This window comes from Pelophylax lessonae (genome assembly GCF_965119305.1).
Source record: "Pelophylax lessonae genome assembly, chromosome: 9".
Taxonomy (NCBI): Eukaryota; Metazoa; Chordata; class Amphibia; order Anura; family Ranidae; genus Pelophylax; species Pelophylax lessonae.
Window position 1 is genome coordinate 248370975 of NC_138776.1, and position 23600 is coordinate 248394574.

A 23600-nucleotide genomic window follows, 5' to 3' on the forward strand; every position below is an offset into this window, starting at 1 on the left:
AGGCCTAGGATTGGACAGTGGTGAAGTGCTAGCTTAGCATCCTTACAAATGGGAACATGAAAGCGTGTGAACAGAAGTCCAAAAACCCTCGAACAGAACCCTCTTAAATGTCTATCTGCAATAAGCTACAGCCAAAAACTGATCATTCAAACTCCCCTTGAAGCAGCAAATCGAATAAACAGTTAAAACTGAAGTTTAGGTATGGCTTTTTTTGCATAGTTACATTGATCCAGCTTGGACCAATGTAACTATGCATGTGCCATAGAATAAATAAGAACTCCACCTGCGCTCAGGTAACACAATTGTACAAAAGCGGCATTAATTGTGGGTAACAATTCGCATAACATCAAAATAAAATGCGGCTCTTATTAAAAAAGCCCATCCAAAAGAGTTTGTACAAATCCAAAGGGAGCATCTAGAGTGTATAACAAAGGTATTTCTGTAAGTGGTAAAACGATCCCCCACCAACACCGCAGCAAACTGGGCCCCTGATGATGTCTGTTACGATGAAATGCGTTGGGTGGAGCCTGGGCATGTGACGTTGCTGCACACGTGGACCACAGCCATTTTGTTGGTTGGAAACATATGGAATTTGAATTATCTGCTCGAATTTTACATACAGTGTGAGTTTTCTGGAAATCTTTTAATAAACATTCAAGTGTTTTTACTTACTACACTATGAGGCGGTCTTTAGTCTCCTTTTGACACACATGTATGGTGATCTGACCTGTGGAGAGACGCTCTTAGAGGGGATAACAGGATTTGAGCCATAATCTTTGTGCATTCTTTGGTAAACTAGAACATGTCAGATGGATGACTGAGTGCTCTTAGACCACCTATAATTTTGTGGTCCATTCCTGAGGGTAAGAGGCCCAGTTTGCTATGCATGTGCCATACCTGGAAGATCTCCCTGGAAGCTGGAAATCCCTCTAGTAGGCATCACTGGTACAGTGATTGCTGCTAGCTTCTGGGTCCCGTACCGAGCTGCTGCCTTGCTGCATAGTGAAGTGAGGTGGGGTTGCCCGCTTGTTGCAGATGCTATTCAGCGAACACTTTTTCAATTTTCTCAATGAATGCAAAGTGTTCTCTGATTGAACAAGAGGAAGACAGTGACATTACCGCTCCACCTTGTTGAATCAGAGAATTATTTGCATTCCTTGAGAAAATGCGAAGTGTTCTCTGATTGGCACCAATGCTGAGCAAGCGAAATGAGCATCAGGGGCAGCCGCTTGGCATGGGACCCCAAAACCAGCAAGAATCACTGCAGTAGCTGTGCCTACTACAGTGATTCTCAGCTTCCAGGGGGATCTTCCAGCTATGGCATATGCATAGTTGGACCAATCTAACCATGCAAAAATATCCATACCTGGAATTTGGCTGTAAGGCTGAAATCCAGGAATTGTCGGGTTTTTAAACTTACATTCGATCAGCTTGGTTATAAACTTACATTGGATCAGCTTGGTTACATGTAGTTATGCCACATACATCTGGAGGGCCACTGGGGATGCAAGAATTTATTAAAGTACACGGTCAGTGTTGTCCTGTTGGGGGTGCTGCTGGTGCAACTTGCCGCCTGTACACTGAACACACGGGGGTTACTTCCTCAGCACCTCCACCATTCATCAGATGTCTTTTTTTTTTTTTTTTTTTTTTTAATAAATGCAAGGTGTTCCCCGATTGGATGTGTAACGGAATTGTGACCCACACTGTGCTTGTGGGCTTCCGTCAGTATACGGCTTCCTTCAGTCTTAAACATAGATATCAAATATTGCAGCCACCGCCATACATAGCTAGCCGACAACTTTGTACTGGAACCTTCTCCTTTATTGAACAGTCACACAGTTTAAATACAGCATGGACATCCCCTCCTGATCAGATTACCACACACAGGTCAGGGGTTGCCTGATTACATTATCGTATGCAGATGAAATTGTATACAGAAATAGAATTAACCTGAACTAATTATCTAGCCATCTGGACAGAAACAATATGTGAGTTCATTAACAATAGGACATACAGGCTTAGTAGAATACACATCACACCTCAATACACAGACAATAGGAAGCGACCGCCAGTGACAGATTGTCTGTCTCTGACATTGAAGTACAATACACATTATCATAAGTGTAAACACAGAACCCATTTGAAGCAATCCATTCCAAACCATATTCTCAGTGTCCATTAAGTATCTGTCTTTCACTCCAGGTGACGGTGTGTACCCTCACAGGATGCAATGGAGAGGAAGGGTGGATGATGTAATAATCACCACCTCATCCAATCAGAGGGCATTTTGTATTTTTTTTTTTACCTAAGGATACAAGGGTAGATGATGGTGGTACGGGAGCAAGTCACTCCCTATGTTAAGTGTACAGACAGAAAGTTGCTCCAGATGTGACACGTGGATAACTACATGTCGGGAAGCTGGCCCAATGTAAGTTTTAAAAAAATAGATCATTCCTGGAGTTCAGCTTTATATTAAAAAAAAATAAATAGCAATAATCCGGTTTTAGACATTTACAATAACAGTTCTGAATACAGACATCTATAAATCTATATTATAGTTTTGTGACTCTCGTGTGTTTTTCTACCCTAGGGAGATGCCCCCCTCCTCTGTATCCTGGGAATCCCACACAGGAACATCACATGGATCACAGGATCGTGCAAGAATATGAGGTATATAAATCTAAAGTTCTAAGCCAAATAAGTTGTTACTTTCCAGTTTCCCTTTAAGTTAGATTGTGTATTATGTATTGTCCAGAGCGACGGCTTGATTGTGGTTAAAGTTGATTTGAAGGAGGAAGCAGACGAGACTGATGTGACGGGTACAGAAATCCCTCCAGAGATCAGCACAGGTGAGTAATAAACAGTAAATCCAGAGAAGAGTCCCAGATTCTCCTTGTTCGGTCACTACAACAATCTCTTCTTCTCCCCCCTCCTCTGTCAGTAGACAGTAATGGGGGGACAGTATGTGCCCAGTGGGGGAGTCAGGAGCTATCAGCCTATAGCAGAGTTAAGCTGATGAAGCTTGCCACTTGGGCACAAACAACATTTGAGTACTTTCTGGAACATATTGTAAATCTTTTTTTCTTCAGATGGTCGATACAGCAATAATACTGAGAAGAGTTCCCTTATCCCTCCAAATGGTGAACTAGACGATAATAATATTGCAGGGCCTCCGACCGAAAATAAACAGCTGGTATGTTACAGTGTGGGTGTAATATCATTGGGCCTTTATTCTGAGTAAATTATTATGTTATTAAAATGATTGATTCATTCTTAAAGCACCTTTTATCCCTAGCTGTTTTGTATGTTTACATGATTAAACATTTAGGAACATTTTTTAAGGGTCCTTTCTCATGGGCTTTCTGCCCAGCATACTCAGTTTTGCTCAGCGGGAATCGACCCACCGATCCCTGCTGAGCAGGTGGGATGACAGCTCCGTCCCCGCTCTGTGTGCAAAGACAGACCTGTCAAATCCCCGCTCTCCTCTATGGGGGATCGGATGAAAATGGACCGTCTGTCCATTTTCATCCAAGATTCGATCCTCCAGACGGATGGAAAATAGAGTTTCCATCCGTCTGGATTTCATGGACAGGATCGGATCAGATAGCAGCGGGTGTCAGCAGACATGTCACCACTGTCGTCCGCTGCTCCATAGAGGTACATGGAGCATCCAATCAGGTCTGCCTGAAAAACTGACAGGCGGACCTGATTGGAAAGCCCATGTGAAAGGGGCCTTAGAGGTAAGAAGTAGGGGAACAAATCATCTATAGTAAGTGACAGAGTCAGATAGTGAAGGAGGAAGCAGTGCTGGATCAGTAATCTGTTTATAAGGTGACAATGTGTGTCTTGTCAGATAGATGAGTAGGAACCAATAATGTGTATATAAGATGACAGTGTTTACCTCTTCAGGTAGTGGTGGATCATAGGGTGACAGTGTGGGGTTGATTTACTAAAACTGGAGAGTGCAAAATCTGGTGCAGCTGTGCATAGAAACCAATTTTTCTCAAAGCCTAATTGAACAAGCTGAAGTTAGAAGCTGATTGTCCACCATGCACAGCTGCACCAGATTCTGAGTGCTCCAGTCTTGATATAGCTACCCCTGCGTGTATTGTCAGATAGTGGAGGAGGAAGCAGTGCTGAATTAGTAATCTGCATATAAGGTGACTGTAATGGAACCCACACTGTGCTTGTGGGCTTCCGTCAGTATACGGCTTCCTCCAGTCTTGAACATGGGTATCAGATATTTTAGCCGCTCTACATACAAAACTAGACAGAACTTAGCTTGTAGAGAACTGGGACCAACTCCTTTTTATTGAACAGTCTCACACAATATATACACACAGGAGGACATCCCCCTCCTGATCAATGCATCCCACCAGGTCACGTGCCTGATTACATTATTCTAAGCAGATAAAATTGTATACAGAAATATAATTAACATATCTAAGGAACAACCAACACAAACAGTATACTATTTCCACTCAGCAACTAACAGATGACAGTGATTCAATCAACCTGAGCCAATTCACTAGCGGACTGCCATCCTCAAGCTCATGAAATACAATACACATTATTATAAGTGTAAACACAGAACCCATTGTAGATAACTGGTGAGTAAATCAGCATATTCAACAATGTGTGGAAGACAGGTGGTTGAGCTGATGATATTAGTATCTGCTATGAGTCTGACTGTGTGAAGCAGTCTTCATATGTTTCTTGAGATATATGGTTGATAAATATTACTTTCCCATTTGAAGTAATCCAAACCATATTCTCAGTGTCCATTAATTACCGGTCTTTCACTCCCAGTGATGGTGAGTACTGTCACAGTGACAATATTTGTCTTGTTAGATAGTGGAGAAGGAAGCAGTGCTGGATCAGTAATCTGTATATAAGATGACAGTATGTGCCTTGTCAGATGGTGAAGGAGGAAGCAGTCCTGAATTAGTAATTTGTACATAGGGTGACAGCGTATTCCTTGTCAGATAGTGGAGAAGGATTGGGGGAAATATAGTGCTGGGTCAATGTACTGTATATAACAAGAGTGAAGGAGTTTTTTTTTTACCTTGAACAAGGTCATGTATTTGTTCTTCTTTGTCTTGTCAGAAGAAGAAGAGGATCAGAAAGCCAGCCTCCTGCCCCGAGTGTGGAAAATGGTTCACGAGACAGTTTCAGCTCGTCCAGCATCTCAGGATCCACCGAGGTGAAAGGCCTTTCCAGTGCCCTGACTGTGAGAAGTGTTTCACCTTGAAAATCCATCTGAGCAAACACCAGAGGACTCACACAGGAGAGAAGCCATACACTTGTCCCGAGTGCGGGAAATGTTTCACCCGGAAAGAATCGTTAGTTCACCACCAGGGCTCCCATCGAGGGGAAAGGCCTTATTCCTGTTCTGACTGCGAGAAGCTCTTTCGAAACAAGTTTTCTCTCATCAAACACCAGAGGAAGCACTTGCAGGTGAAGCCGTATTCCTGCTCTGAATGTAGAAAGTGCTTCGCAGTAAAATCATCTCTTATTGGTCATCAGATGAAACACAAGGGAGAAACGCCATTTGTCTGTGCCAAGTGTGGGAAGGGATTCCCCTTAAAGGCGCATCTTCAATCCCATCAGACCGTTCACATGGACCAGAGACCTTTCTCCTGCCCCGAGTGTGGGAAAGGTTTCGTGAATAAGACACGCCTTCTCTTGCACCAAAAAGTTCACGAGAAGCCGTACTCCTGCTCCGTGTGCGGAAAGTGTTTCGCACAAAGCACCCGCCTTATGGACCACCAGAGACGCCATACGGGAGAGAAGCCGTTTTCCTGCCCTGAATGCAAGGAGAGTTTTACGGAGAAGACCTTGCTGGTGACACACCAAAGGAGGCACGCCGACAAGAACCTGAATTAGTGCGCCGAGTGCGGCCGGTGCTTTACGCACAAGACCAATCTGGTTCGGCATCAGAGGATCCACACGCGGGAGAAGTCATATTGCTGTTCTGACTGCGGGAAGAGTTTTGAGGTGAAGTCACGGCTCGATGCCCATCAGAGAATTCACACCAATGGGAACTTGTTTTCCTGTCAGGAATGTGGCTCGTGTTTCACCCGGAAAACCTCTCTGGATAAGCACCAGAAGAAGCAACTGTGTGCAAAACTAGATTGACACACTCATTATGGGTCAAAGTTGGGCCAAGTCCATCATGTTGGGAAAGATAAAGCTCCTAATCGGTGAGACTATGGTGGGTCACACTGGCAAATAGAATGTTGGGCCCACAGGCCAACCTTAGGAGAAATATAAGCAAGATAGTTGAATATGTAAATTTCAGGTTCATTCAGAGATTCAAATATGAACCTCACAGACCTTTAACCCTTTCGCTGCTAGAGGCGTTTTTCTGTTTTTTGCACACATGCTTAAAAAATTATTTTAGACCTGACGATTACATCAAACCCCCCCAAACATATTTTCTGAAAGCAGACACCCTAGAGCAGTGATGGGGAACCTTGACACCCCAGATGTTTTGGAACTACATTTCCCATTATGCTCAACTACACTGCAGAGTGCATGAACATCATGGGAAATATAGCTCCAAAACATCTGGGGTGTCAAGGTTCGAAATCACTGCCCTAGAGAATAAAATAGCAGTAGTTCCAATTTTTTATGTCACACAATATTACTGTAAAGGTAAATTACCCAATATTTTGGTAAAATATAAAAGATGAGGGTGCGTAAATAGATACTAGAGCCGCACGATTCTGGCCAAAATGAGAATCACGATTTTTTTAGCTTGGAATAAAGATCACGATTCTCTCACGATTCTCTGTGTAACAAAAAAAAATTGGGATAACTTTACTGTTACGTTTTTTTTTTTTTATTCATTAAAGTCTATTAATTGCATTTGAAAGACTGCTGCGCAAATACAGTACGACATAAAATATTACAACAATCGCCATTTTATTCTGTAGGGTCTCTGCTAAAAAAATATATAAAATGTTTGGGGGTTCTAAGTACTTTTCTAGCAAAAAAAACTGATTTTAACTTGCAAACAACAAGTGTCAGAAAAAGGTCTAGTCTTTAAGAGGTTAAACTTCCTTTCTCCCTGGCAGAGGGAAGGAAAAGATACAATGTAATCATTTTGTTTATAGTTACTGGGAGACTTTAATGCTGATAGGCGTTTGCCGGGAGGCTTTTTTTTTTTTTTTTCCACAGCTGTTCTCTCTGCAGCTATGCAAAGAATCGAGCATACCTCAGGTTTAGATCGTCAGGGGGGGTGAATCGAGATCGCGATTTTCATACGATTAATCGTGCAGCTCTAATAGATACCCTAAATTTTCATGCGCCCCTGAAATGGCAACAAACTTCAGTACCCTATATTTTCTATAGGCGACACTTTAAAAGCCTCCTGTAGGTCATCAGTTTAGGGTACGGAGGGGGTCTAGTGCTAGAAATGCGCTCTCACTCCAGCATGCACGACGATATGTAACGTTTATCGCAATCAGCGTTTTCATGCGTAGGTGCCGCCAACATGTGTGTTTACAGCCGTACGTGCGTATATGTAGAGAGGGGGCCTCATACATTTTTTGGGGTTTTTATATGCTTGGGTGTCATTTTATTTTAATTTTTTTTACAAAAAGTCCAGTGTGTTGATTTTTTGGTCTCTTTAATGAGACATCTAGGGCAGTGATGGTGAACCTTGGCACCCCAGATGTTTTGGAAATATATTTTCCATGACGCTCATGCACTCTGCATTGTAGTTGAGCATCATGGGAAATGTAGTTCCAAAACATCTGGGGTGCCAAGGTTCGCCATCACTGATCTAGGGTCTTAACGACCCCGAACGTCTTCCCTGTGCTCCACTAAATGTAATGTGATGCACATCGCATTGCAATACATTATTTTCCGGCCATGATGGCCAGAGATACTAAGAGGCTGACCCGGAAGTGATGTCAAACACGTCGTTTTCTAATGCCCCATACACACATGCAGATTATCTGCAGACTTTTGTCTGCAGACTTACCAAAACCATATAATATGAGGTCAAACCTAAACACTTTCAATTTGTATGCAATCCGGCAGGCCCTTGCACTACATAGAAAAGGTAAGTCTGCAGACAAAAGTCTGCAGATAATCTGCACGTGTGTATGGGGCATAAGAGAGCGTACGTAAGTCTGCTCAGCTCCCTCCCCCGCACACACTGGCACCCGCTATTTCAGTCTCGGGCCCACAGATGGGCAAGCACAGCCTGAGATACATGGTGGGGGTGCGCGCCGGTGGGGCAAGCTGTTACCCGGGGGTGTGTGTAAGCAATCGTGTAGCAGCGCAGCCGCCCGATTGCTTCAATCTAACAGGCAGGAGTCCACTTGTCAGATTTACACACAATCCTGGTGGAAGTAGCCACCGGACATGTGTTTAACCCCCCCCCCCCCCCCCTGCTGTCAGCGAAAGGGTTAAATGAACCTAGAGAAGGCCTGCATAGAAATGTTATGTCTTTATGCTCTGGATGTGGGGGCAGGTAGGTTTGACAGCATTGCCAAGCATAACTCTAGAGCAGTGATGGCGAACCTTGGCATCCCAGATGTTTTGGAACTACATTTCCCATGATGCTCAACTATACTGCAGAGTGCTGGAGCATCATGGGAAATGTAGTTCCAAAACATCTGGGGTGCCAGGGTTCGCCATCAATGCTCTAGAGTCATCACTGAATTGACTCCATTCATTTCCATGGCGGATACGAAGGCTGGGTGAAGCCCAAGCCCTTGGTGATATGGACTAGGAGGTGGAGATTCTTACAAGTTGAACAGACATCCGCAGTAGATCTTCAAACTATAAGTCTGTCTTGCATCGGTTGGTTTTGGATAAGGGGTCTTCAAACATCCATTAACCATCCCTTGAAATTGAACTTGCTGTAGACCAAATGTGAACCTTGAAAGAGTTTCACTGAGACTGGAAAACTCTGCAAAAGTTGCAGAATAATCACCTTTGGACACTGGAATAAACTATGTTGTAGATGTTTATTAAAGAAGACAAATTTTTGTATATTTTTATTCCTGGAAAATTATTTGATCAATAAATTTTACAAAAAAAGACAAAATTGTGCTCAACATTTGTGATTCTTCTTTTTTTTTTCCCCCCAAATCGCCTTTCAGGATAGCACCTGGGGAGCACAGCTCCACTCAATTTTCCCAGAAAACACTGCAGCCTTTAAAATCTCTCCTCTTCCACTATGCCTTCAGTTATTGTGTATCCTCCGCCATGGTGGAAGCGCTGCAGGAACCCAGTTAGGGGGGCTGCGCTCTCTCCAGGTGGAGAAAGGGTAGGCTTTTTATGATTGTGACCATCCCAGGTAAAAGGGGTACAGAGATGCCTCTATCTTTTCTATTGGGCTTATTTTGGTGGTACCGTACCTGCTCGGTAAGGGCTGAGGTAACTGCTCTCAGCCTTACAGTCTGGGCAGGGGCTCTGTCTATAGGGTTGCTGGTTCAGTGCACATGGGGCCCCCCCCCACCTTCTCTGAGGTGGTGGTAGTATGTTCATATAGGGGTATACAGTCCCAGTTGTTAGGTGACTGGTGGTTTTGTTTTGGTTTTAGGTCAAAGCCGCAGTTAAGTCTAAAGGACCTTCCTCCGTTCAAAGGAAGTGTCCTTCTTGCAAAACCCCCCTCAGGGACTCATGGCCTAAACCTCTATGCAAAACCTGCATTGCAGACCTTTTTAACCTCTTAAGCCCCGGAGGATTTGGCTGCTAAAGGACCAGGGGGTATTTTGCGATTCGGCACTGCGTGACTTTAACGGACAATTGCGCGGTCGGGCGACGCTGTACCTAAACAAATTTGACGATGTCCGATGTCCACCGGTCACACGCGCGGGGGGGGGGGGTCCGTGACCGCGCGGGAGCGCGCCTCCGGCGGCGCGCGCTCGCTCCCCAGACCCTCCCAGGCTAGTGACGTTAATTAAAGTCACTTTGCCTGTGAGGGGCTGACCGCCACAGTAAATCTACTTGCGGCGGTCGGCAAGTGGTTAAGTAGGAATCTCCCTAACAGTGTAAAGATTTATATTTTTCCATGAAAGAGCTAAGGGATACTTTAAGTTCAGTCCGCCACTTGTTAGTTAAAGCGGAGTTCCACCCTGGGAAAGCTCTCCATAATCTTCTCCTGCAAAGGGAAAAAGGTCTCCAAAAATACTTGGGGGGGGGGGGGGCTTTTAGTGGTTATTGCTGCCTGGATTGAAAGGGACAGTGCTTCACCTGAACAAATCTGCAAGGCAGGTACTTTGTCCAGCTTTTCTATTTTCCTTTGGCACTATAGGTTGGACATGCTGCCGGTTGTAGATCAGGCCTTCGGTAGGAAGGTACTGCAGACAGTGGTCCCACCCTAGGGTAAGTTTCTCGGTTATCCTCTCCAGGTGCTGTCCTGAAAGGCGATTTGGGAAAGCCTTAGTTAGGCTTACCGCTGATGGTATTTCTAAAAGCTTTTCTGGACAGCAGCTGCTACCCTCCCTGTTTTTTCCTAAAATATGACTTAGTGGTCTGTTATGGTTGATGTTCTTTGCTCTGCTTTCCAGCATGTTGGAGGCTACTCTATAACTGAAGGCATGGTGGAAGAGGAGGGATTTTAAAGGCTGCAGTGTTTCCTGGGAAAATTTGGTGGAGTTGCGCTCTGCAGGTGTTGTCCTGAATGGCTCTTAGAAATACCGTCACTGGTAGGTCTAACTAAGGTTTTTTTTTACCAAAAAAACAGAGCCATGTAAAGTAGGTTTTCATGTGCCCAGACATGGACGCACAAGGGAAGGAATTCTGAATGCCCTAGGGCTCCAGCTAACTGCTGGGGAGGGAGGCCGGCTTCCTCCACTCCCAGATTCTGGATCTGCCACTGGGGAGGAAAGACAACCACATTCTTTCCCAAACTGTGTATCCGCTGTTGGGAAGATGAGCCGGCTGCTCCATTTCCCATTCCCTCATCTGGCTGCTGGGATGACCTTTCTCTTGTATGGTCTCCCAGGTGCATGGATCCTTGTTGGGGAGGGAAGACAATTTCCTCCCCTCCCAGACTGTAGATCTGTCGCTGGGGGAATGAGCCGATTGCTCCATCTCCCAGACTCCCGGACTTCTGCTGTGGAGCGAGGGTGACTTCCTTCGCTCCTGAGTACCTACTCTGCTCTTCGGGAATCGAGGATGACAACCTCCTCTCCCTTTTCCCCCTGGATCCTGATCTGCTGCTAGGGAGTGACCACCACCTTCTTACGCCAGGCCTCCAGGAAACTGCCACGGGTGTGGGGCAGAGGTCTTGGACTCACTGCCTGATTGTCAGCACTTTAGCTGGAGAAGTTTCTTGTAACTCCACAGATGCTTTGTCAGATTTCTGGTAGAAAGGCCAGCTGCCTCTTCTTTTAGGAAGGCTGAAGCTGTTGTTTGTGCTAAGCAGAGGAAAGTGATGTTCGGCCCCGATGCCAGCCCTTCTGCTGGAGGCTCACCAGGTTGTTCTTCCTCAGCAGAAAAGTCTATTAAATCCCCAGTCTCTGGAGTTGCTGAAAATCCAAGGCACAGGCTGGTGGCACTTGGGCCCAGTGCCAGCACTTCGGCAGGTGACTCCTAATCCATAATATCCTCCAATGAAAAGTCAATTAAATCCATACTTTCTGTGATCTGCGGCTGGGGAATGAGGACGGCTTCCCCTTCTCCCCAGCCCTTGAACTGCAAATGGGAATATGAGCTGGCTGCTCCGTCTCATGTACCTTTACCCAGCTGCTGGACAGATGCATTCCTCCATCCAATCTTGTTCTTTGCAGAAATAGGTTTGTCAAGATCAGTCAACACATGCTGCATCCGCCATAAGACCTCCCCCGTAGCCAAAGCCTTCCGTTGGGCTGTCGTCCGCTGTCCACTGGCACACTTGGGTGACATACCAGCAGAGGGCTCTGTAGCTCTCATCCAAATGCATTCACATGCAAATGTGAATGGCCCCACAACCTCCTAGGACTTGTGACGTGTCCCAGAAGTCTACGGGCTGCTGCCTTTTGGGTGAAATTCCCCTTTAAAATGAACCTACTACAGGGGCTGAAATTTCTGATCTTCTGCTAGGTTACTGGCCAGTACTGGTACAGTCAGTCACAGACCCAGAAGAGGTTTTTTTTTGCATACTTGTTCCATGAAATGTTAGGGTACAATTAATATGTGCCTTATTTCCACAGGGAGGCTCTGTAGGCCTAGGGCAGGAGAGAGCAAAAAGTAAGTTCCTCAGGGACGGAGCATGCTCCTTTGGAAAGGTTGGAGGCAATTCTAGACAGCTTCGATGTTGTAGGATGTAGTAAAGTGTGACAATGACCTACTTTTAGTGACAGTATGGGAAATGGCAAAACCGCTCCATTAAGGTGAATTAAATTAAATTAGTATTCTTTTTTATGTTTTGTTGATCATATAAATCTGGGGCCTCCAAACTTTCTAAACGAAGGACCAGTTTACTGTTCTGCAGAGGGGCCAGACTGTCCCAGCATTGGTGTCAGCGGGAGGAATAGTGCCCCATTGTTAGTGTCAGTGGTAGAAATAGTGCCTCATCATTTGTGTCAATGGGAGGAATAGAGCCCCAGGGGGAATAGTGCTCCATCACTGGTGTCAGTGGGAGGAATAAAGCCCCATCACTGGTGTCAGTGCGAGGAATAAAGCCCCATCACTGGTGTCAGTGCGAGGAATAAAGCCCCATCACTGGTGTCAGTGGGAGGAATAGTGCTCCATCACTGGTGTCAGTGGGAGGAATAGTGCTCCATCACTGGTGTCAGTGGGAGGAATAGAGCCTTGTATCAGTGGGAAGAACATTCCCCCAAGGGCTGGATAAAGGCAAACAAAGGGCCACATCTGGCCTGCAGTCTGGAGACCACTAATATACCGTAAATGAAAACAAAAATTCAAAGAACAATAAAAATCACTTACATTCAGTCATAATGCCATTTATTATATATAACTGATAATTCGCCTTTTGTTCTCTTAAAACTCTTGGGATGCTGATGTAAACTTTTTTTTTTCCCCCCCAAAAGCAAAAATAATTTATTAATAGTACAATTATAGCTTTAAATACATTAAAGTACAAAACAAACATTTGATAAAAGCCTTATTTTCTTTATACGTGTACATGAAGCAATACAATTTTTTGTGGTTCAGTTTTTCAAAACAAATCCAACAATATCATAAAACATAGAGGTGCAAAAAAAAAAAAAAAAACATGGAGAAAAAAAAAAAAACAACATGACGTAACCAAGTAAACCTTTACATCTGATTACAAGTGAAATGTTTAGTTTTGGATAAAGAGGAGGGAGTGAAGGAACCTCTGTCAGGCCAAAACCAAAATTCCACTTCAATTCCAGTGCAAAGGATTGAACAACTACCAAGGCGTCACCCGTTAATGCCATCAATACAGTATGAAAGTCTATATTACATTAGCATCATCCTTTATGGTTTAAAGCAGGGGTCTCCAAACTTTCTAAACAAAGTACTGTTCTGTTACTGTTCTTCAGACTTTAGAAGGGCCAGACTGTGACCTGTGGGGACAGAAAATGTTTCATATTCCGTGGGAGTAAACAATGCCTTAGGCTTAGTGGTCAGTGAGAGTAAACTACATAGTGCCTGTGGTGAGTGGGAGAGGAATAGTGCTACATCATTGGTATCAGTTGGAGGAATAGTGCCCCATCATTGGTATCAGTGGGAGGAATAGTGCCCCATCATAGGTATCAGTGGGAGGAATAGTGCCCCATCATTGGTATCAGTGGGAGGAATAGTGCCCCATCATTGGTATCAGTGGAAGGAATAGTGTCCCATCATTTGAATCAGTGGAAGGAATAGTGCCCCATCATTGGTGTCAGTAGGAGGAATAGTGCCCCATCGTTAGAGTCAGTGGAAGGAATAGTGCCCCATCATTTGTATCAGTGGAAGGAATAGTGTCCCATCATTGGTGGCAGTGGGAGGAATAGTGCCCCCATCATTGGTATCAGTGGGAGGAATAGTGCCCCATCATTGGTGTCAGTAGTAGGAATAGTGCCCCATCGTTTGAGTCAGTGGAAGGAATAGTGTCCCATCATTGGTATCAGTGGAAGGAATAGTGCCCCATCATTTGTATCAGTGGAAGGAATAGTGCCCCATCATTGGTATCAGTGGGAGGAATAGTGTCCCATCATTGGTATCAGTGGGAGGAAAAGTGCCCCCATCATTGGTATCAGTGGAAGGAATAGTGTCCCATCATTTGAATCAGTGGAAGGAATAGTGCCCCATCATTGGTGTCAGTAGGAGGAATAGTGCCCCATCGTTAGAGTCAGTGGAAGGAATAGTGCCCCATCATTTGTATCAGTGGAAGGAATAGTGTCCCATCATTGGTGGCAGTGGGAGGAATAGTGCCCCCATCATTGGTATCAGTGGGAGGAAAAGTGCCCCCATCATTGGTATCAGTGGAAGGAATAGTGTCCCATCATTTGAATCAGTGGAAGGAATAGTGCCCCATCATTGGTGTCAGTAGGAGGAATAGTGCCCCATCGCTAGAGTCAGTGGAAGGAATAGTGCCCCATCATTTGTATCAGTGGAAGGAATAGTGTCCCATCATTGGTGGCAGTGGGAGGAATAGTGCTCCATCATTGGTATCAGTGGGAGGAATAGCACCCCATCATTAGTCTCAGTAGTAGGAATAGTGCCCAGCCATTGGTATTAGTGGAAAGAATAGTGCCCCTTCCATGGCATCTGTGGGAGGAATAGTGCCCCATCTTAGTAATAATGCAAGGAATAGTGTCCCATAATTGGCGTCAGTGGAAGGAGTAGTGTCCCATCATTGGTATAATTGGGAGAAGTAGAGCCCCCATTATTTGTATCAATGGGAGGAATAGTGACCCATCAATAATATCAGTGGGAGGACTAGTGCCCCATCATTTCTATCAGTGGCATGATTAGTGCCCCATGATTGGTGTCAGTGGTAGGAATAGTGTCCCATCATTTGTATCAGTGGGAGGAATAGTGTCCCGTCATTGGTATCAGTAGGAGGAATAGCGTCCCATGATTGGTGTCAGTGAGAGGAATAGTGCCTCTAGGGCTGGAAAAAAGGCTAGCAAAGGGCCACAGTTTGGAGACCCCTGGTTACAGAAATGAAGGCAGTTGATGATTGTTCCTCTGTTACTGTCTACAATTTCAAATTAGGATTAACCAAATACATGGTGGGTGAAAAACTATATGTTCCAGCCTCGCTCCACCCAAGGACTGGGGCTGAAAAGCTCAGGCTGTGTATACGTCAACTTATGACTTATTCTCATGCCAGTTCCAAGGCTAGGAGGTTAAGTGCTCCCTCCTCTGTTGGAAGTGTGGTAAACCCCCTGGGAGCAGAGAGAAGACCAACTCTCCTAAAGGCGACCTTACTTGTGTGACCAGGCAAAATAGGAGCTAAGTTAAGATGAAGAACCCAGGTAACGAACAGCTGTCATGCCAAGGCTGGAAGTACCTATAATCCTTAAAGCCAAGAGGAGAGCATAGGCTATTGACATGATGCCACCCAATTGGATGTCTTTATTTTCTCACCAGAGCTACCAGAAAAAATACAGTTATATATATATAAACTTTGGCTTGACATTTTAGGAGAGGCATGGGAGATATAGACCGGGTCATGCCTTACCCTCAATGTTGGGTTAGTTGTTATCCTCCTGCCTTTCCTTTTAACATTCTTTGTAAATGGACCATATTACAGATGTAATTAGCACACATGTTATTTTGTGATTTGAAGAGAACAACCCCCCACCTGTTGATATCGCCAGTGCACTCCATCATTGCTCTGGTGCTCCATCCTAGCCCTGAGAATACCCAGGGGTTTGGGGGGGGGGGCATTGGACCTCCTCCCAGAACGCAGTATTCGCCCAAAAATACTGTTAGCTGATGGAGGAAAAAGTTATCCCTGTGTAAGCTGATACACCATATGGCAATAAGATTATGCAGGGTTAGAAATCCCAACTCAGATGGAGGAATGGAGCAGCAGAGAAGGTATCAATGGGTGGGGAGCTTGAGAACATGTCACTTTGCCCTACATTTGCATCTTCACAGAGGTGTGCTGTTGGGTTGAATCACATGCTGGAGCTGTTTGTTTCATGAAGACTTTAGTGTGGAGATTTTGCAGAGAAGATTGTGTCTCTGCCTTGCCCAAAAAGCACAATAACCGGATCGATTTCTACAGCCGGATGGCCCTTTTACATATTTATAAGATTCAAGTGGTGAAGCATACTTGTTAGGGTTGCAGATCGCGCTAGACTGACTTGACCAGTAGCTAGTCGTGAGTGGGTGAAAAAGTGGTCGAGTAGGAAGAAATCCCTTCCAGTGGTTTGTGCCCAATTTAAAGATGGTGGCAGTGAGCCCTCTTATGGCTTGGGCTGCTTCCTTCAGGTACGGCCTTAGGGTCGTTCCACATGTAGACTTGGAAAGAGGTGTTTACTGAAATAGCAACAAGTACATCAAGCCAACACGTTTCGGGGGAGCGGACTCCACCTTCTTCAGGGCTGTTACTGCATGCTGATAAATGGGAAGGGTTCCCAAACAGGTGTATCATTGAATTCAACCTTCCAACTTGTATCTTATTGGATGCCAGGCGCCCCTTTCCAAGAGGCACTATTTCTTGGCTTTGGATTGGCAGCTGCAGTTGGTTGGAGCGGTGAGCTCTGGATGGGGAATCTTATCACTGGATGTCCTAATAGACACCAAGAGATCCCAGAATGTGGTTTAACCAGATAGCAACCGTGCAAAAGCTAAAGTGGGAGGAGCTGGCCTTTAATGCTACTTAAAAATGCCCTCACAATCTTGGTCTTTATTCATGACTTTCAATAATGAACAAAAAGTTATATTTGTCTTCTTTGTAAACCATGGCACCAGTTTGTGAACAGGATTTCTCCGGATCCTTACCCCTTGATAAATAGGACCAGAGTTTGAAATCAACTCATAGGCAGCATCTTGCCTGTTGTGAGAACATTACCAATGAAAGAATCTCCCTTGTCTTGAAATATTTTAGTAAATGCACCAGATGAGAAATCTCAGATATATCCAGAACAGAAGTAAGTGTGTATTGTAATCCTTGCAGTCTACATACAGTTTAATCATTGATGTACTTTGGGTCTAGTCTAGTATACAATCGGATGATGTCCGGAACAGAGGTCAGAGCAATTTGGCACACAGCTTCTTACTTAGATGCCTATTTAGAGATGACTTTTGGGTGAAACACTTGCCGCACTTTGAACATGGATAAGGTTTCTCTCCTCTGTGCGTCGCCTGGTGAGAGACCATGTCGGCCTTCCACCGGAAAGACTTTCTGCACTCCGAGCAAGAAAAAGGTTTTTCCCCACTGTGGACCCTTCGATGCCTGACAAGCTGTGTCTTTTGCGTGAAGCATTTTCCACACTCTGCACAGGAGAAAGGCTTTTCTCCCGTGTGTGAGGCTTTGTGGTCAATGAAGGTGGTCTTCCACCGAAAGTTCTCCCCACACACTGGGCAGGAGAAAGGCTTCTCGCCTGTGTGGATGTTCTGGTGGCGGTCCAACTGTGACTTTTCCGCGAAGCTCTTTCCGCATTCAGAGCAGGGATATGGCTTCTCCCTGGTGTGGGTCTTCCAGTGTTTGACCAGGTAGGACTTGTGCGTGAAGCATCTTCCACAGATGTTGCAGGAGTTCTGGCTCTTGTCGGCATGCTTCCTCTGGTGTATGACGAGCAGTTGCTTCTCTGTGAAACTATCTCCACAGGTGGAACATGAATATGGCTTCTCTCCTGTATGGCGCCTTTGATGTTCCATTAGGCGTGACCTCAGCAGAAAACGTTTGCCACATTCTGTGCAGGAGAAAGGCCTCTCCCCTGTGTGGACTCGCAGATGGAGGATAAGACGGGACTTATGCAGGAAGCCCTTATCACAGAGGGAACATGTCAGCGGCTTGTTGCCTGTATGGATGGTCTGGTGGACAAGAAGAGTCGACCGAAGAGCGAAGCATTTTCCACATTCAGGACAGGAAAATGGCTTCTCACCTGTGTGGGTTCTCTGATGACCAATCAGGATGGACTTCTTCTCAAAGGATTTCCCGCAGTCAGGGCAGGAGAAGGGCTTCTCCTTTGAGGAGATCTGCTGGTGCTGGATAAGCGTTGACTTCTGCCGGAAGCACTTTCCGCAGTCTGAACAAGAATAGGGTTTCTCCCCCGAATGTAGAGCCTGGTGTCTGCTGAGAGAAGCCTTCTGGGTGAAGTGTTTCCCACACTCGAGGCAAGAATACGGCTTCTCCCCCGAGTGAACCACTTGGTGTCTGTCCAAAGAGAGTTTAAGAGTGAATTGCTTCCCACACTCTGAGCATGAATAAGGCTTCACTCCTGAGTGGGACCTCTGATGCCGGACGAGATGATCCTTCTGTCTGTAACCTTTACTGCATTTGGAGCAGAAATAAGGCTTCTCCCCTGCATGCCAGCGCTGGTGATGGACCAGCTGAGAATTGCGCTTGAAACTCTTCCCGCACTCGGAGCACAAGATAGGCTTCCTGTTTTTCCATTTCCCCTGAGAAAGGACAGACAAAATTATAACTGAAACACTGGAAGGCCATAGTCTTCCAACGAGGCTGCAAAGGCACCATGGAAACTCTTCTGAAGCTTGTAAGTGCTCATACTAGTCTTCAGTTTACCTCATGTGGGCTTATAAGCAATACTCAAATCTACTGCCTTGCTTTGACTAGGTTGTGAATGTCAATACAAAGAGAGAAGAGTCCTATAAGCTGCATATCACTAAAAGACCCTCTATGTGAAAAGTGAAAACAGCCTCAGTCCAGGCTCCATCCAGGCCGCCAGCCCCCCAACACGTTTCATCCCACCAATGTGGCTTATGCCCCATACACACGTGCAGATTATCTGCAGACTTTTGTCTGCAGACTTACCAAAACCATATAATATGAGGTCAAACCTAAACACTTTCAATTTGTATGCAATCCGGCAGGCCCTTGCACTACATAGAAAAGGTAAGTCTGCAGACAAAAGTCTGCAGATAATCTGCAGGTGTGTATGGGGCATTAGTCATGGGCACTATTATGAATAAGCCCTATGGGTGGGCTAAAATGCAGAGCCTTAAGCCCCCGTATTGCCCCAAACATTGTCCTGCTGATCTCCTAACCTCCCACAGTGCCATCCAATCTCCCATAGTGGCCCCAGTACTCAATAACATCTCCCTGTGCCCCCTAAGAGCCCTTACTCCCTGCCAACCTCTCACAGTGTCTCTAAGCGTACCACAGTGCCCCAAACAGTCTCATACAGCATCCCCCCAGTCTCCCACATTGCCCTTGAAAAACTCTCAGCCTCCTGAAGAGATGCCCAACCCACTCCAAAGACCCTATCCTCCACAGAGCCACTAAGTTTTATGTTTGCATTCTTTATTGTGAGTATAAACTTTTTCTTTTACTGTTTGGGCATGGAAGGTTTTGGAAGAATTTTTCAGGCCCTGGCCTCTAAAACCAGGGATCTACATGGCCTAAATCAATGTGCCCACTCTAGTATTGGGCAGCTGATAATGCACATAAGAAACCAAGAGGGAACTATTGGCGAGAAACATACCGGCTGTGTGTTTGGGTGAACAGGGTTCTCTCCAGAGGAATCTCCTGTTATATCATCATCTTCCGTTTCGCCTTCCGGAGGTGTAGCAGATCGATTCTCCTTGATAATCCTCATGTATTGGCCATCTGGAGAAAATAAGGCATGGAGAGGAACTGAAATGGTTACTCTGTACACATCATTCATTAACAAAGTGGACCTGAAAGCGGAGCTCAACTCAAAAGGGGAAGCTCTGCTTATTTGCACCCTCCCCCCCCCCCCCCTCCACTGCCACATTTGGCACTTTTTAGGGGGGAGCGGGTACATGATTTTGACAGGTACTCACTCTCACTTTCGGCTCAGATCGTCGCTGCAAACCAAGCCGGAAGATCAGCCCCCCTCCTTCCCACCGCAGCCTCCTGGGACACATCACAGGTCTCAAACGACTATTTACAAGGCGCAGCGCAACTCGCGCCTGCGCAGTAGGAAACAGGCTGTGAAGCTGCAAGGCTTCATTATTTGTTTCCTTTACTAGAAAAGCCAGAACCTGCACCCGAAGCTAATTAAAAAATTGGCTCGGCTAAAGACATGGCGGGATCCCTGGACGGGTAAGTGTCCTAATATTAAAAGTCAGCAGCTGCAGTATTTGTAGGTGCTGACCTTAATTTTTTTTTCTAAAAGGAGCCTAAAGCTAAAGCTTTAGGTCCCCACTCAGTAGTTCTATCTGGTAGGTTCCACTGTGGGTGAAGGCTTGGTATGAGTCTGTCTTAACTCTGTGCCAACTATGAAAACAAAAACAAAAAAATCTGTTTGACGCACACCATGCAAAGCCATTTGTTGTGTGAATATTAGCAGCCTTAGCCTGCTCTGTCTGAGCCATGCCCCCAATGAGTTTTGCCCTGTCCCGGTGGGACGAAACGCGTAGGGAGCATGGCACAGATGGAGCTGGCTGTGGCTGCTATCACTCACACAAGGGATGGCTTTGCATGGAGTGTGGCAATCAGGGTTTTTTGTATGCCTCAGCAAAGCTCAAAGCTCCTGAGTGTCCCACTGGGCACATACTGTCCTCATTACTGTCTACTGACAGAGGAGGGGGGAGAAGAAGAGATTGTTGTAGTGACTAAACAAGGAGAATCTGGGACTCTTCTCTGGATTTACTGTTTATTCCTCACCTGTGCTGATCTCTGGGGGAACTTTCTCCTCCCTACCCGGCTCTTCACCTCCCACATACGGCTCCTCTGCTTCATCCTTCACTTCAACCTTAATAATCACATTTTCAGCCTACAACAGAAACAAAATATTTCAAAGCTAAAGATTAACTACTTTAAGGCCGGGTCTATTCTGACACTTCTCACATACATGGATGGAAAAATCTGCATTTTTTTACTAGAAAATTACTTCGACCCCAAAACATTTTATATATATATATATATATATATATATATATATATATATATTTTTTTTTTTTAAGCAGAGTCCCTGGAGATTAAAATGGTGGGTGTTGCAATTTTTTTATGTCATTTATTTGCGCAGTGGTTTTCCAAACACAATATAATACCCAATGTTTTGGTAAAATATAAAAGATGATGTTATGCCAAGTAAATAGATACCAAACATGTCACGCTTTAAAATTGTGCATGCCCATGGAATGGTGACAAACTAGGGTACATTAAATTATCCATTAGCAACACTTTAAAAGCCTTTGCAGGTTACCAATTTACATTTACACAGGAGGTCTGGTGCTAGAATTACTGCACTCAGTCTGATATTCTTGGTGACACCTCAAATGTGTGGTGCGATCGCTGTTTACGTATGCATGCGGGTCCGACCCGTGTGTTTGCCTTCGTGCGCGAACATGGAGGGATATTTTTTTATTTTTACACTGTCTCTTTAAATTTTTTTGATCAACTTTATTGCTAAGGGATGAACAACATCCCTTGTGATAGCATGGGCAGTGACAGGTCCTCTCTATGGAGAGATCTGGGGTCTATTGGACCCCAGATCGCTTTTCTGCCCTTAAAAGCATCAGATCAAACCAAGATCAGTTTGATACAATGCTTTGCCAAGCCAGGAATGGCTCCTTTACAAGTGACAAAATACTTGTCGCTTCCGGTTTCTTAGACCAAAGAGATGGTCAGGGACAATCCAATCTTTGGTCATCTCTATGGTCAGGGGAGGACTGGGCCAGGGGGCAGGAGGGCAAATCTCCCTTGGGCCGCTCTGATGCCCTGTAAAAAGGCTGCACCGCTTTTGCCACAGACATGTCTAAAGGATTCCTGGTGAAGAGAAATAAAAAGTCCCTGCCACTGACCTACTGATTGCGGGATGAAGACAAGGACAGAGAGCAGACCCCCCCCCCCCCTCCCCTAGCCTGGATGGTGTAAACTGTGTCTGAGCAAAGGCCGGTTCCATATCCCACTGAAGACTCTCCTCCCCCTGCCAGCCCTAACCGAGCTGTCCCAACTCCTCCCAACCACCTTCTGGCCGGATTAAGCCAGTGAGTAGAGAGTACCCGGAGCAGGGCTTCAGCCTGGAATGGGGGTCAAGGGGATGACAGGAAGAGGAAGAGTGGGAGGGGGGCCATGTCGCTGCACCATGGGCCTCTGGTTTGTACTTGCCCCCCTGGGCCGTAAGTTGCCAGTCTGCCCTTGTCTATGGATTCCCTTCTGCCGCCTGCAAAACTTTTACAGTCCAAGGCCAGCTGAAAAAAATTTACTGGGTTGATGCTTGTAGCTGCAGGCATCATCCCGGGATAACCACCTCAATCCCCGTGACGTACTGGTACGTAGCTGGGACTGAAGTGGTTACATTTGTGGTCTGGCATGTGAAGCTAAGCCTTCATGACTGAAAGAACTGAAATCCAGTGAATTAAAGGGGTGGACCGAGATGATGCTAGACATCCTCCAGCCTGGAAATGAGGTGGGTTCTATCTGACTTGCTGCAGCTTCTGATGCAACTTGTGAGAAGCCCACAGTGTGCAGTAAAATCAGAGTAAGCCATTTCAGTCTAGGAGAGGAGCATATGCAGGACTGAAGGGAAGACTGGAGCTCAGATTTCCAATATTTAATAAATAGTTATGAAATGAACAGCATACTTTACTATAAAATCTGACTGACCTACCTGATCCTCCTGAGGGATCTCCTGATGTTCCTGTATGGAGTCCTGGGAATACAGAGGATGGGGACATCTCTCTGGGGGATTTCTGTCACTGCATCCAACTATAGAAAACAGTCACCAAAATGTATTGAAATATAAGGACCGTAGGGCGCTTCTTTCGGAGCAATCTGTCTTAAAACACTCGATGTTGGCCTCCTGGGTGGGTGAGCGGTTTTTTAACTGTCCCTAGGGGCGCTCTTCCAGAGAGCAGAAGCATGCTCCAAAGGTAAACATGGAAGGAAAAAAAAAAAGGAAGGCGCCCCCAAGTGCAGTGTAAAACCGTTTAAAGTGGAGTTCCACCCTAATTTAATACTTACCTCCATCTTCTCGCTCCGGGTCACCTGAAAAAGAAATGGATAATCGCATATTTTTTTTTTTTTTTTTTTACTTACCTCGTAGCAAAGAAAATATACTTACCTTACTTCCTTCTTCCTCCTTCCTCGGCCGCGGCCCGTTGTCACTTCCTGGCTCTGCAATGATTCCTGGGAGCTGAACGTCATCGCTCCCAGGAATCATTGCGCCTGCACCGGCCCCGACGTCAGTTCTGGGTCGCGCGCGTCATCCGCCTTCTAAACAGCTTCTGGGCATGCCGAGAAGCTGTAGAGGGATGACGCGCGCGACCCAGAAGTGACGTCGGGGCCGGCGCAGGGCATCGTGGGACCGAAGAAGGCGGAAGAAGACGCCGAAGGGGATCTCGCTGGCTTCAAGCTGCCCACATCTGAGATGGCAGCGCTGGACAAGACGTTTTCAAGGTAAGTATTTGTCCTAACAGGTAAGTGCAACCCGGGACAGATCAGAGGCTAGCCATTGTGGAATGTACTAGCCCTGACTGTCCCGGGGGTATTTAAAAAAAAAAAATAAAATCCAGGGTGGAACTCCGCTTTAATAACACACAATAGAAGAACACTTATACGATCATTTGTG

The 23600-nt window shown here is 45.6% G+C and overlaps 3 protein-coding genes across 3 annotated transcripts in view; 1 reads left to right on the forward strand and 2 right to left on the reverse strand.

Annotated features, from left to right (window-relative positions):
* LOC309563362 (uncharacterized protein) overlaps positions 1-6032 on the forward strand; it is a gene marked incomplete at its 5' end in the record, with an annotated part of 163947 nt that extends 157915 nt beyond the window's left edge. The window contains 4 exons of the mRNA XM_082267756.1: positions 2594-2673; positions 2759-2852; positions 3093-3208; positions 5110-6032. Of these exons, the coding sequence (XP_082123882.1) occupies positions 2594-2673; positions 2759-2852; positions 3093-3208; positions 5110-5889 (1070 nt within the window). The 3' untranslated portion in view covers positions 5890-6032. The remainder of the gene's footprint in view (positions 1-2593; positions 2674-2758; positions 2853-3092; positions 3209-5109) is intronic.
* Positions 1-23600, reverse strand: part of LOC309564357 (uncharacterized protein) — a 1447080-nt gene that overhangs the window by 1406147 nt on the left and 17333 nt on the right. The window contains exons 3-4 of the mRNA XM_082268984.1: positions 22641-22738; positions 20693-20801 (exon numbers count right to left, since the gene is read on the reverse strand). Coding sequence (XP_082125110.1) covers positions 20693-20801; positions 22641-22738 — 207 coding nt within the window. The remainder of the gene's footprint in view (positions 1-20692; positions 20802-22640; positions 22739-23600) is intronic.
* On the reverse strand, positions 17098-19666 carry LOC309562721 (uncharacterized protein). The gene is made up of 2 exons (XM_082267009.1): positions 19545-19666; positions 17098-18501 (listed from the first exon to the last, which is right to left on the reverse strand). Exons 1-2 carry the CDS (start codon positions 19656-19658, stop codon positions 17128-17130), a joined length of 1488 nt encoding a protein of 495 aa, XP_082123135.1. The 5' UTR covers positions 19659-19666; the 3' UTR covers positions 17098-17127.